Here is a 12,162-nt window from a genome sequence, read left to right as displayed (position 1 = left end):
CCTTTTTTTTTTTAAATTCCAAAAATTTTTTTTTTATTTAATTTTTTTTTTTTTTTTTTTTTTTTTTTTTTTAACTGGAAGCAATTTTTAAAAAGAATGAATAATAGTACAACTGTCCTTTTTTGTAGATCATACACCACTTTAAACTTGATGGAAGATCTGAAACTCTTGTACAGAACAGCAGGACTTCAAGGCAAAGGCGTCTGTTTTCTTTTTACAGACAATGAGATCAAAGATGAATCTTTCTTGGAATACCTGAACAATGTTTTGTCATCAGGAGAGGTAAGATGCCTTCTCATGATCCTTTTTCTGCTTTTTAAAATTTATAATTCTGAAGTAAAATAATCAAATTTATTTGAATATTCTTTTATATGTCAGGGGGCACATGTTCACAAACTAAAACTCAAGTGCTTTTTATCATTACAGCATCATAAAGAATGGAAAAAATCCATTATACTAGGTTAGAGTGGGACAAAGCTATTGTAAAATTCAGAATGATCATCACCATTCTGTATAGAGAAATTGTCTAAGTCATATCCTTTAAAATATGTTGACAGGCTGTCAAGGTCATGAAAATAGCTTAAAAAAATTGAGACTTGGGGAATATCATTAAAGTTTAACAAAATTTTCTGTTAATTGAATATTGCATTAGTGTACAATTAGTTTTTAGATGGGAAATTTATGTCCAGATTGGATAGAATGGCTCTTTATTTGTTTGTTTATTTCAAGAGTGTGTTTCAGAGTAATTTTTACTAGTTATTGGAATATTAAGAGAAGAAAGCAATGCATGCTTTTGTACATAGATTCTTTGTTTTGCACATAGGAGAGTGGGCTTCAGTTTTATAGCAAGTTAGATTTCAATTTGTTTAATGAAACCATTTCAGTAAAAGTTCTAGTTTAAAGGAGTGGGGTGGGTCCTAATAACTTCAGTGTTTGAAATATATGTCCCTTCCTGAAATGCTATGTATGAAATGAACCTTATGCTATATACTGTATTTTGGATCATATCATAAAGCATGAAAAATCTTTCCTTTTTCTCAAAGGTGTCAAACTTATTTGCACGTGATGAAGTAGATGAGATCATTAATGACCTCATACCCACCTTCAAAAAGGAACATCCACGTAAACCTCCAACCACTGAGGTTCTCTATGACTACTTCATGACCAGAGTCCGTCAGAACCTTCATGTGGTTCTTTGCTTTTCACCAGTAGGTGAAAAATTCCGAAATAGGGCCCTAAAGTTCCCTGCTCTTATTTCTGGATGCACTGTAGATTGGTTCAGCCAATGGCCTAAGGATGCTCTAGTGGCAGGTAGGTGTAGGTTTTGTCTGTGCAGAAATTTGTTTCTCTGATCAGTGGTCATGAAGTTGTTTCAATTTCTTTGAATTTTACCAGCACACTAGCAGAAGAAACTTACTTGGTTCTAAAATTTGGTATAGATGTTTTCTTCTTTAAAGCTTGCTGGATTAAACTGTTGAAACATTATTGAAGAAAAATTCCCCTTGAAGATGGCTTAAACGCATTAGTAAAGAAGGCAAAATACTACTAAAGCAAGGAGTTATTGGTGACTGTGCTAGTGATTGGGCGTACAGAGGAAGGTTGTGATTACTCAATACCTGTTAGTATTTAGACAGTTTCAGAGAGCGAAAGGAGTTGCACACATTGGAGGTGAAAGAACACCAGATTCTTGGCAATACTTTTTACTGAGATGTGTAGAATAATGTTAAAAATTTGATGGTAGAGAGTTAAGAAGACTGAGGTTTCAGAAGCTTTGTGAAAGCTGACACAATACATACTTACATGTTTTATATTGCCTCATTTATAAGCTGAGAGGTTTTCCTGAATTTTTACTTACATTTATGTTTTTCTTTCTTTCCTAAGTATCTGAACATTTCCTGTCCGCATTTGATATGGACTGCACTGCTGATACAAAGAGGGAAATTGTGCAGTGTATGGGCTCATTCCAGGATGGAGTGGCAGAGAAGTGTACTGAGTACTTTCAAAGATACAGACGTTCTACACATGTGACTCCCAAATCCTACCTGTCCTTTATTCAAGCATATAAAACCACATACAAAGAAAAGCATGCTGAAGTGCAGACATTAGCCAACAGGTAAACTGCTCAGTTTACTACTACCTTTCTGTTGTTTTCTTCCCCAGGTAGGTATGTTCTGATATGCTTCATTTCAATGCATGGCTTGTCTCTTCGGACAACAAAAGGATTTTTGTGTTTTTAAATTTCCTGTAATTGTGTAAAGGTGTAATTGTAAGGCAAAATTGAATTATAAATCTGTAGTTATGTTATGGGTGTAGACTTATAAAAAAAGAGAGGTTTGGTTGTGTTTTTTATCTTCTGACACCTCAACTGTACGAGATCAGTTCATGCATGTCAATTTGTTTCACCTCACCTTTTGTAGTCTGAATTGTTTTGGCAGGTGTTACTCTTTATGTGTTCTCCTGCATTTGTTTAGCTGTCCAAGAACTGCTTAGCATTTGCAATAGCAGCCTTTGTAGAGGCCACTTAAACTTGTTTGAGAAGTCCCAAGTAAGAACTTACTTTTGATAGACAAAAAGCACTGTTGAAGCGGCATTTTAATGCTGAATGAGAAAAGTGTTATCTCAGTACTATTTGAATGAGAAAAGTTATTTCAGTGCTATTTTTCTGTTTCTCTCTTTTGGTTGGTTTTGATTTCACTATTTCGATATTTGTAGCCTTTTCAATATTCTTTTCAAACAAGAAATAGTGATTTGAGTTATTTCTCAGGATTCTAGTGATGAGGAAATGCTTTCTGCTGTATAAAGCTCAGTCCTTTGAGTATCAAGTCGGAGGTTAACAGGGGTGGAACCAACATATAGGATTTTATCCAATAATAAAGACACACTGCTTGAGTTAGAAGTAGGTAAAATTTCAAGCCACAACTCTCTTTGTGTTATTCTTAATCGTTCACTTTCTTTATTTTGAATACATCAGACACTTACATGAAAGTTCCTGTACAAGTTTTATTTTTGGTGTAAAACATCTTTTGCTAGTGTTCATTCTGATTGATGTGATTCATTCTACTGATGGAATAATTTGGAAAATGGATTGTAAATTATATAGAGAGAATTACATGCTTCTTATTTTGTTTTTTAACTCCAGAGTGAATACTGGACTGGAAAAACTGAAAGAGGCCTCTGAGTCAGTGGCTGCTCTAAGCAGAGAGCTAGAGGTAAAGGAAAAGGAACTTCAAATTGCCAATGAAAAAGCTGACATGGTATGAACAGCCTTCAAAGTGTATTGCTCTTCGATTTTTTTTTTCCTTTTATTTCTTCTATTTTGAAAAATGAATCAAGTAAAAGGAAGTTAAGTGTTGGAAAAAAAAGGCATCTTGGAAAATTATAACGGTGATGAAAGTAATCTTGTTTGAATTTTATGGTTCTGGAATTCAAAAGGTAAAATTTTACAACAAACATTAACACATTCTTCCAACAAACTGTTTTCGTTAATATTTGGCATGTGGGATTTCTCACATTCTAGGTATTGAAAGAAGTTACTGTGAAAGCACAGGCTGCTGAGAGGGTGAAGGGTGAGGTGCAGAAAGTGAAAGACAAAGCTCAAGCTATTGTAGACAGTATTTCAGTTGACAAAGCCATTGCTGAAGAGAAGTTGGAAGCTGCAAAGCCTGCTTTGGAAGAGGCAGAAGCAGCCTTACAGGTTAGTACATGGGCCACGTATGACGTTAATTTACTGCTAATAAAATGAGATTCTTTGAAAGCAAATGTAAGAGTACAGGTGTATCATGTAACTTATCAGTTGACAGAAAATGTATGTAAATATACCTGTTCTGAGGATTTTTAAGTTCAGTTTTGTTTTTCTTTTTCCACCCAACTACCAAACCCAAGATAGGCAGTTTTTCAGAGAAGGGCAAGTTTTAACTTTCATTTGAAACTGTAGTTGATATATGATGTGCTGCAGGTTGCAGACCAGGAACTCAATGTTGATACTGTTTTAAAACATTCAGTCATTGTGTGCCGCCATCCAGAGAGACCTGGACAGGCTGGAGAGTTGGGCAGAGAGAAACCTAATGAAATTTAGCAAGGGCAAGTGTAGGGTGCTGCACCTGGGGAAGGATAACCCCAAGCACCAGTACAGGTTGGGGGCTGACCTGTTGGAGAGCAGCTCTGAGGAAAAAGACCTGGGAGTCCTGGTGGACAATAAGATGACCATGAGCCAGCAATGTGCCCTTGTGGCCAAGAAGGCCAATGGCATCCTGGGGTGCATCAAGAAGAGCATGGCCAGCAGGTCGAGGGAGGTTATCCTTCCCCTCTACTCTGCCCGGGTGAGACCCCATCTGGAGTACTGTGTCCAGTTCTGGGCTCCCCAGTTCAGGAAGGATAGGGAACTGCTGGAGAGGGTACAGCAAAGGGCCACAAAGATGATTAAGGGCCTGGAGCATCTCTCCTATGAGGAAAGGCTGAGGGACTTGGGTCTTTTTAGTCTTGAGAAGAGAAGGCTGAGGGGGGATCTAATTGATGTTTACAAATACTTCAAGGGTGGGTGTCAGGAGGACAGGAATGGTCTTTTTTCAGTGTTGCCCAGTGACAGGATGAGAGGTAATGGGCAAAAACCTGAATGTGAGGAGGAACTTCTTTACTGCGAGAGTGGTAGAGCACTGGAACAGGCTGCCCAGAGAGGTGGTAGAGTCTCCTTCTTTGGAGACATTCAAAACCCTCCTGGACAAGATCCTGTGCAACCTGCTCTAGGTAGACCTGCTTTGGTGGGGGCATGAACTAGACGATCTCCAGAGTTCCCTTCCAACCCCATATGATTCTATGATTAATTTTTGTTGAACTTACGTAGTATTTTTTATTTAATGTCCGCTCAGATGACTGTGTAGCAGAATGACCCTCAAGGCATTTCTGTCACGAGCAGCAGTAGTGGGATCTGAAATAAATATAATACTAAAGGACAGCAGGGAGCTGGCATCTCAAGAAATAGAATGAGTGAAGGAAGAAACTGAAGATAATGTCAAAGTTTGTTACGTAGATTTTCTGGAAGGTTTTCCTTTCCATTTGAGAGGCTGCCAACAGTTGTGATGGTTAAAGACAATTGTGATGCTCCTTCAAATCGAAGTCTTCAAAATCTAGTATAAATAAGTTTTTATAGATCTTCTGAATGTATGACTTCATTTTGAGGGAGAGATACTTAACACTCTCTGACTGTCATGATTCCTGAATGGCAGACTGGAAGTGTCTAAATAAAGGCTGATGACATGACAGCTGATGAGTGGAATTAGAGAGCAAGTCTGGATCATAAGATCCTGATACTTAGCTATAGGAGAAAGGTAAAACAAGAATAAAACCCAGAGGTAGGCAAGCATTCTGACCAGTGCGTAAATAAACAATGCTATCTCGGCAGAGTCTGAGGTATGAAAAGAGCACCAGTGTCCTGTGTCCTGTCCTGCATCTTATTACTGCTTACTTTCTGGTTTTGGCTAAAGTTTCCAAATCAAAAAAATGTTACTCTTCTTGAAATCTTGGATTCTAATAAATGAAAATCTGATTTTAAGGAAAAGCTACACTAATGTTATTGTGAGAGCAAGCCTATCAGCATGCATATCTGTATTCTCAGCATGTGTCCTTTCATTCAGAAACTCTTTTAAGCAAGAACGTATATTTTAAAAAATGTATCTTTTATCTTTTAAAAAATGAATCTGACAATCATTATGGATTTGCAAATTTCCAGCTACGAATTCCTGTAACAAAATTCTGCTTGCAATGTAGAGAAGTGTATTAAAGTATTTAATAAATTCAAAGGTTAACTTCCCAGATTAAAAAAATCCAAACTGTGGTTTGCTATTTCACTCAATTATTTACACATTTTAGGACAGCTAAATGCTATGTTAGGAGACAGCAAGGTACAGAACATCTTATAAGTATTTATAAACTTATACTGAGCCTAATTTTTAAAAGTTTGAGTAAGAGTTGTCAAAGTTCAATAAAACCTAGCTGCCCTTTGCCCTGTGATTAAAATGGCATTAAATGCACAACTAGGAGTAAGTAAACAGAAAATAACTGCAGCTCTTTTGCCACAATTTGGACGGTAGCAAAAAAGGCTGGATTGAATTTTTTAAAGGTCACTAAGAAACACTGGTTAAAATTTCCACATGGATATCTGGAAAAAGTGCTGAATTATCAGGTGCACACTGAACCTGATGAGCAGCAAAGTATTGAAGGGAAACAACAGGCAAGCAGAAGGAAGGTGATCCGGATAATTTGCAATAATTTACAATCCCTTTCTTGAAGTATAAACACAAGTAATTAAAATCTTCCTTTATGAATTCCCAGTGAGGCATGAAGCAAGGTGTTATAACACCTGCATTAACCTGTTGCTTATTGTAAATCACTGTCATGTACTCAGGGTGATTAAACTGCCTGTGAATAAGCAAAGCTTCTCATCCAAGTTATGTCTGGTGGGGGCCTGCCCATGAGCAGTTATGAGTGGGCCTGCCCATCAGCAGTTACCATTGTTCACTGTTTTTTTTGCTCTATATGTGGTGCAGTATGCTCTACTCTTAAAATCATTGCTTCTTTAAGGAAACATCTTCAGTAGTCTTTTCTGATAATCCTTTCTGATTCATGATGTACACTAGAGTCATGAGTTACAGTGTTAGATTTGCATCCTAAGACTTGGCCTAACTTAATAGGGCCTAGGTCTTCATACGTTATTAAAATTTGTTTTTCTCTCAGACCTGTTTCTGCAACAGGAACATTCCCAGTAGGATAATCAGAAGGCACAAGTCTATATGTGTATCAGGCCTTCCAACTGGTTTTCCTTAATTCACCTTCAAATATCAACAGAATGTACTTTCCTTTCTAGACTCAGTTTCTGGTCAAGAGGTTTGCATTTTTAAAAAAATAAGTAAAATGTCAAGATGTTTCTCTTTTGTTTTTTGCTCTGTGTTTTGTCAAAAATGTGCATGGTAGGTCTAAACTTTTAGATGCTGCTGTGGAGGTGGCTGAGTTGAGGTTTCCTAGTAGCTGCTAGGATGTAATAGTGAAAATCTGGTTGGAGGGTCCTTCTAGCTTCATGCTTTTTAGAGGTAAAATTTTTATTATTTAGTCAAAAATAATATGAATAATATTTTTCTTTTCCAATAGATGGATACCGTTCGTGAGCTTGTGCTCTGTGTCTTAAGTAAACAGTAATGCTTTACTGTTTGTTTTAAATTCATAGACAATAAAACCTGCAGATATTGCCACTGTCCGCACGCTGGGTCGACCTCCTCACCTCATTATGCGTATCATGGACTGTGTGTTACTGCTCTTCCAGCGAAAAGTGAACAATGTGAAAATTGATCAGGAAAAATGCTGTACCATCCCATCATGGCAAGAATCTTTGAAACTGATGACAGCAGGGAACTTCTTACAGAACCTACAGGTGCTCATGTAACCACCTTTTTGATATTTTTTTAATTTAAGAAAATAGGGGACACAGTTTTCTCTGGTATACATAGGAGAACAAATCTGCACAGGGAATCAGACACACAATAGATCTGAAATGTTAAGGGCTTAAAAATAAGCATGTCATAATGAAATAAACTTGAATTCTTCTGGCAAAGTCAGGTCATAAATCAATTATAATTTCTCCTAAGTAAGACAATGATGTTACTTTCAGTGACAAATGATTCCAAGCTTTAAGCATTTGTTTTGAATGGCCATTACTTATCTGTTTCATTAAAGCTGATAGAAAACATCGTTTTTATGGTACCTAACTTTTCATTAATTTTCAGCATTGTAACTTGTGCAGTGGCTTGCAAAAGAATAATTGATTATTAGGATGTATAAATAAGATTCTTTTTTTTTTTTTTTTTTTTTTTTTTTTTTTGATTGTATACCACTACTATGTCCTGGAGCCAAACATTTTGCCACTTGGGGTTTCCTTTGGTTTTACTAATATAACTTCTTTGACAGGTTTTCATGTGTCACCCAGCTTTCTGCCAAATGTGGTGTTTGGTGTATCCTGCTTGTCACTCACTTCATTTTTAGCAGAGTTTAAGTTATTTGCAAGGAACACTGCTGGAAAAGGAAACAGCTGAGGCATTGTACAGTCAGCAAGGAAGAGTGAACAGCGGAGTCACTTATCTGTCTCCTCATTCTCCGTACTTGATTTGGTGATTTTTTTTTTTTTTTTTTTTTTTTTTTTTTTAAATTTGGGATCTTCAGCTCCGTAGCATATGTCTAGGGAAATGGGAAGAGTAACTAGTGAATAAATCCTTGATCATAATTTGAACTAATAATATTATGATTAACCTGCTCAGAATAAGTTGTACCTTGTCCTGCCCTGCTGGATGGTCTCTAATTTCTGTATTTTGAGGAGTTTACTTAGTCTGACTCAAGTCCAGCAGAAAATCACAGGTGGCAGATTTGACTATCTTTGTATTGTTGGTAGTGGTATGGGTGCCATTTATATAGTATTCACATTGCATCTGCTCATCAGGATTTTTAATTTACTGAAGGGCTCGAACATTTCATTGCTTGTGCATAAACAAACCTATTTGTGCTTCAAGGAACAGCTATGTTTCAGGTTCATCAGTGATGGACTTTCAATGTACCTTGCAAATAAATCTTTTAAGAAGATCAAACTTATATAGAATATTTGATAATCAAAATAAATTTGAGGAAGAAAAATGAGAGATTTTGGAGATGAAAAATGGAAGAGGTGTGTTTTGGAGAAAAGAGAGGCAAAATAAATTCTTAAAATTGAAATACATTCCACTAATTAGATAAGGTAATTTTAGGAGAAGATAGCTGGCTTTCCCTTTGAATGGACCATCTTGTAGAATGTATGTTTATGAACTGGAGCAAAGTTTTTCCTTTTCTTTTTGAAGATTAAGTCACTTCTGCAATCTTAAGGAAAATTGAATTTCAGCCAGGATATCAGTGATACTTTCTATCAACAATTAGTTGTGTAACATTAATGGATAGTTTAAGATAGCAAAGAATATAATTGAAGGCAAAATTTTTTCCATTTTGTAAGATTGTACAACAGAGTGGAATGACTTTGGCAAGCTTTCAAAGATGCATGAGACAGAGAACTTCATGTTAGCTGTTTGTAAGTAACATTTGTGATCTTGGTAGTGTTCTGTGTATGCTGAAATGTGTATGTATAGTTTACATATCTTACATATATTATGTACATTCCACTTTTTTTTTTTTAGCAATTTCAAAAGGACACGATTAATGAAGAAGTGGTAGAACTTTTGAGCCCGTATTTTGAAATGGTGGACTACAACATTGAGACAGCTAGGAGAGTATGTGGGAATGTTGCTGGCCTTTGTTCATGGACCAAAGCTATGGCTGTGTTTTATTCCATCAACAAAGAAGTATTACCTTTAAAGGCAAGTCTGTCAGTGAATAGGAAGCACACAAGCACGCTTTGCTCCTTCTCCTCCCCACATCTCCACATCAGCTGCCTTATTCCAACTGGTGCATGCCTCTGTAGGAATCTTGGAAATAGTAACTCTACAGTAAAATAAAATTTTAAATGTACTATCATTTGTAAGTTGTCAAAATTATGAAAGAGATGGAGTGGGCCCTTTTTGAATGGGGTTGAAGCAGCTGTCATCCAGTTTAATTCAGTATTGCAATTGCTGTGCCTAATTAAGAATTAAGTAGGAAAAAAATTGAGATCTGGTTCTTGTAAAGTCCCACATCTCAGTTCACAAGAAGACTATACAGAGACTTTGCTCATTGGTGTTATTTAGAGAAAAGCAGGCCTAAATAGTTGTTAAAAGGTAAGAATGAAATTCAGGAAGAACGTGGTCAAGCATGGTTTTAACAAAGAATAGCTTGTATTTATAATAGGAATGACTGAGAGAAGCAAGATTTGTAGTTAGAGGTAGTATCTTTTGTAAGACAAAGCATATTGGTCTGAGAAATCAAATAGGCTTCTAGTGGCACCAGTCTTTTTTGCAGGCCAGATAAGTCTAACTTTTGTGTCAGATGGAGAAGAACCAGTATTCCCAGAAGTTTTTCTAATTATTTTTAGTAATAGATGTTAGACCAACTGCTTAACAGCAGCTACCTGCAATAAGATTGTTGTAAATTTCAAATAAGTTTTCATGAATGACAAAATCCCTACCGAGTACTTCGATTTTTGAAATGGAGTAGAGTAAAACTCTTTGAGATATGTTATAGCAAATGCTTGGAGATGTTGTATGTGTGAATACACTTATATATTTGTGTACTTTATAGGCTAATTTAGCAATCCAGGAGAATCGCCTAACCACTGCTATGCTGGATCTGCAGAGAGCTCAAGAAGAATTGGGTGCCAAGCAAGAAGAATTAGATATTGTGCAGGCAGAGTATGAAAAAGCGATGAGAGAAAAACAGGTAAACTGCTCTTTACAGAAAAGAAGTTGCCACTCTACCTTTAAAGAAAACTGTTATTCCTTAGAAAAGTTGTTGATGGACAAAGGATAGGACATAGATATTATTTGGAGCCTGCTTGTTTGGATCCCACTTCTCTCCTTTGCTGCTGATCTTCTCCCCACCTCCCTTCTACCTCCTCAATAACTATTTTATTCTTTTAGTGCCTACCACTGTAACATCAAGTTTCATTAATGTATGTTATCTGTGTATTATGTATTTGAAATTCTGGGCAGAATTCCCTGGAGTCAATAGATACCAGACATTTTGCATGTCATTTAACATATATGCCAACATGAACTCTAAGACCAGAAATATTAAAAAATTGAATCACATTTATGACAGATGTTGATAGTTTGTCATGATATATTTTCTCTATCCTACTTTCCCTCCTTCTCTGCACAGTGATATAAATGTTTGAGAATATATTTTTAGGCTGTTTAACTACCAGTTTAATAAGAAGTAGAAATTTTTCTGGCTTGTTAGATATGTGACTCTAAACCACATTTCTTGGTGCATGGTTTTCTCTAGACTTTGCTTGAGGATGCTGAGCGTTGCCGTCATAAAATGCAAACTGCCTCAAGTCTTATAAGCGGTTTAGCTGGGGAAAAAGAGAGGTGGACAGAGCAGAGTAAAGAATTTGCCATGCAAGCCAAGAGGCTAGTTGGTAAGCTTTTGCCCACATCCTTAAACTTGGAAATTGTATAACATGCAGTGCGTATTTGGGACACTGATTAACTTGACTGATGTTTGTAGGCAGCAGTCCAAAGAGAGTGACGTTAGCAAGTGCGAGTAAAATGTCTATAGCTGAGATTATATTTATCAATGACCTGGACGAAGAGAGTGAGTGTACCCTCAGCAAGTTTGCTGATGACACAAAACTGGGAGGGGTGGCTGACACCCCAGAAGGCCATGCTGCCATACAGTGACACCTGGACAGGCTGGAGAGTTGGGCAGAGAGAAACCTAATGAAATTCAACAAGGGCAAGTGTAGGGTGCTGTACCTGGGGAGGAATAACCCCAAGCACCAATACAGGTTGGGGTCTGACCTGTTGGAGAGCCACTCTGAGGAAAAAGACCTGGGAGTCCTGGTGGACAATAAGATGACCATGAGCCAGCAATGTGCCCTTGTGGCCAAGAAGGCCAATGGCATCCTTGGGTGCATCAAGAAGAGTATGGCCAGCAGGTCGAGGGAGGTTATCCTCCCCCTCTACTCTGCCCTGGTGACACCCCATCTGGAGTACTGTGTCCAGTTCTGGGCTCCCCAGTTCAGGAAGGATAGGGAACTGCTGGAGAGGGTACAGCAAAGGGCCACAAAGATGGTTAAGGGCCTGGAGCATCTCTCCTATGAGGACACAAGACCCTACAAGGGACTTGTTTGAGGGACAAGTTTGCGGGGGGGTCATATCAATGCTTATAAATACTTCAAGGGTGGGTGTCAAGAGGAAGGACCCAGTCTTTTTTCAGTGTTGCCCAGTGACAGGATGAGAGGTAATGGGCACAAGCTGGAACATAGGAAGTTCCATCTAAAAGTGAGGAGGAACTTCTTTACTGTGAGAGTGGTAGAGCACTGGAACAGGCTGCCCAGAGAGGTGGTGGAGTCTTCTTCTCTGGAGACAATCAAAACCTGCCTGGACAAGATCCTGTGCAACCTGCTCTAGGTAGATCTGCTTTGTCAGGGGGGTTGGACTAGACGATCTCCAGAGTTCCCTTCCAACCCCATATCATTCTGTGATGTGTATTACAATTTTT

General features: G+C 37.6%; 1 protein-coding gene across 1 annotated transcript in view; it reads left to right on the top strand.

Annotated features, from left to right (window-relative positions):
• The window catches only part of DNAH5 (dynein, axonemal, heavy chain 5), a 119,161-nt gene that overhangs the window by 81,616 nt on the left and 25,383 nt on the right, over window positions 1-12,162 (top strand). Inside the window, exons 54-62 of the mRNA XM_014940732.1 lie at window positions 129-282; window positions 1,044-1,311; window positions 1,882-2,113; window positions 3,140-3,254; window positions 3,518-3,694; window positions 7,217-7,420; window positions 9,201-9,380; window positions 10,237-10,374; window positions 10,942-11,077. Of these exons, the coding sequence (XP_014796218.1) occupies window positions 129-282; window positions 1,044-1,311; window positions 1,882-2,113; window positions 3,140-3,254; window positions 3,518-3,694; window positions 7,217-7,420; window positions 9,201-9,380; window positions 10,237-10,374; window positions 10,942-11,077 (1,604 nt within the window). The remainder of the gene's footprint in view (window positions 1-128; window positions 283-1,043; window positions 1,312-1,881; window positions 2,114-3,139; window positions 3,255-3,517; window positions 3,695-7,216; window positions 7,421-9,200; window positions 9,381-10,236; window positions 10,375-10,941; window positions 11,078-12,162) is intronic.

Source organism: Calidris pugnax, unplaced genomic scaffold, assembly GCF_001431845.1.
Source record: "Calidris pugnax isolate Ruff unplaced genomic scaffold, ASM143184v1 scaffold8, whole genome shotgun sequence".
NCBI classification, from domain to species: Eukaryota; Metazoa; Chordata; class Aves; order Charadriiformes; family Scolopacidae; genus Calidris; species Calidris pugnax.
Note: the sequence above shows the minus strand (reverse complement) of the source record. Positions and strands in the feature narration are given on the sequence as shown.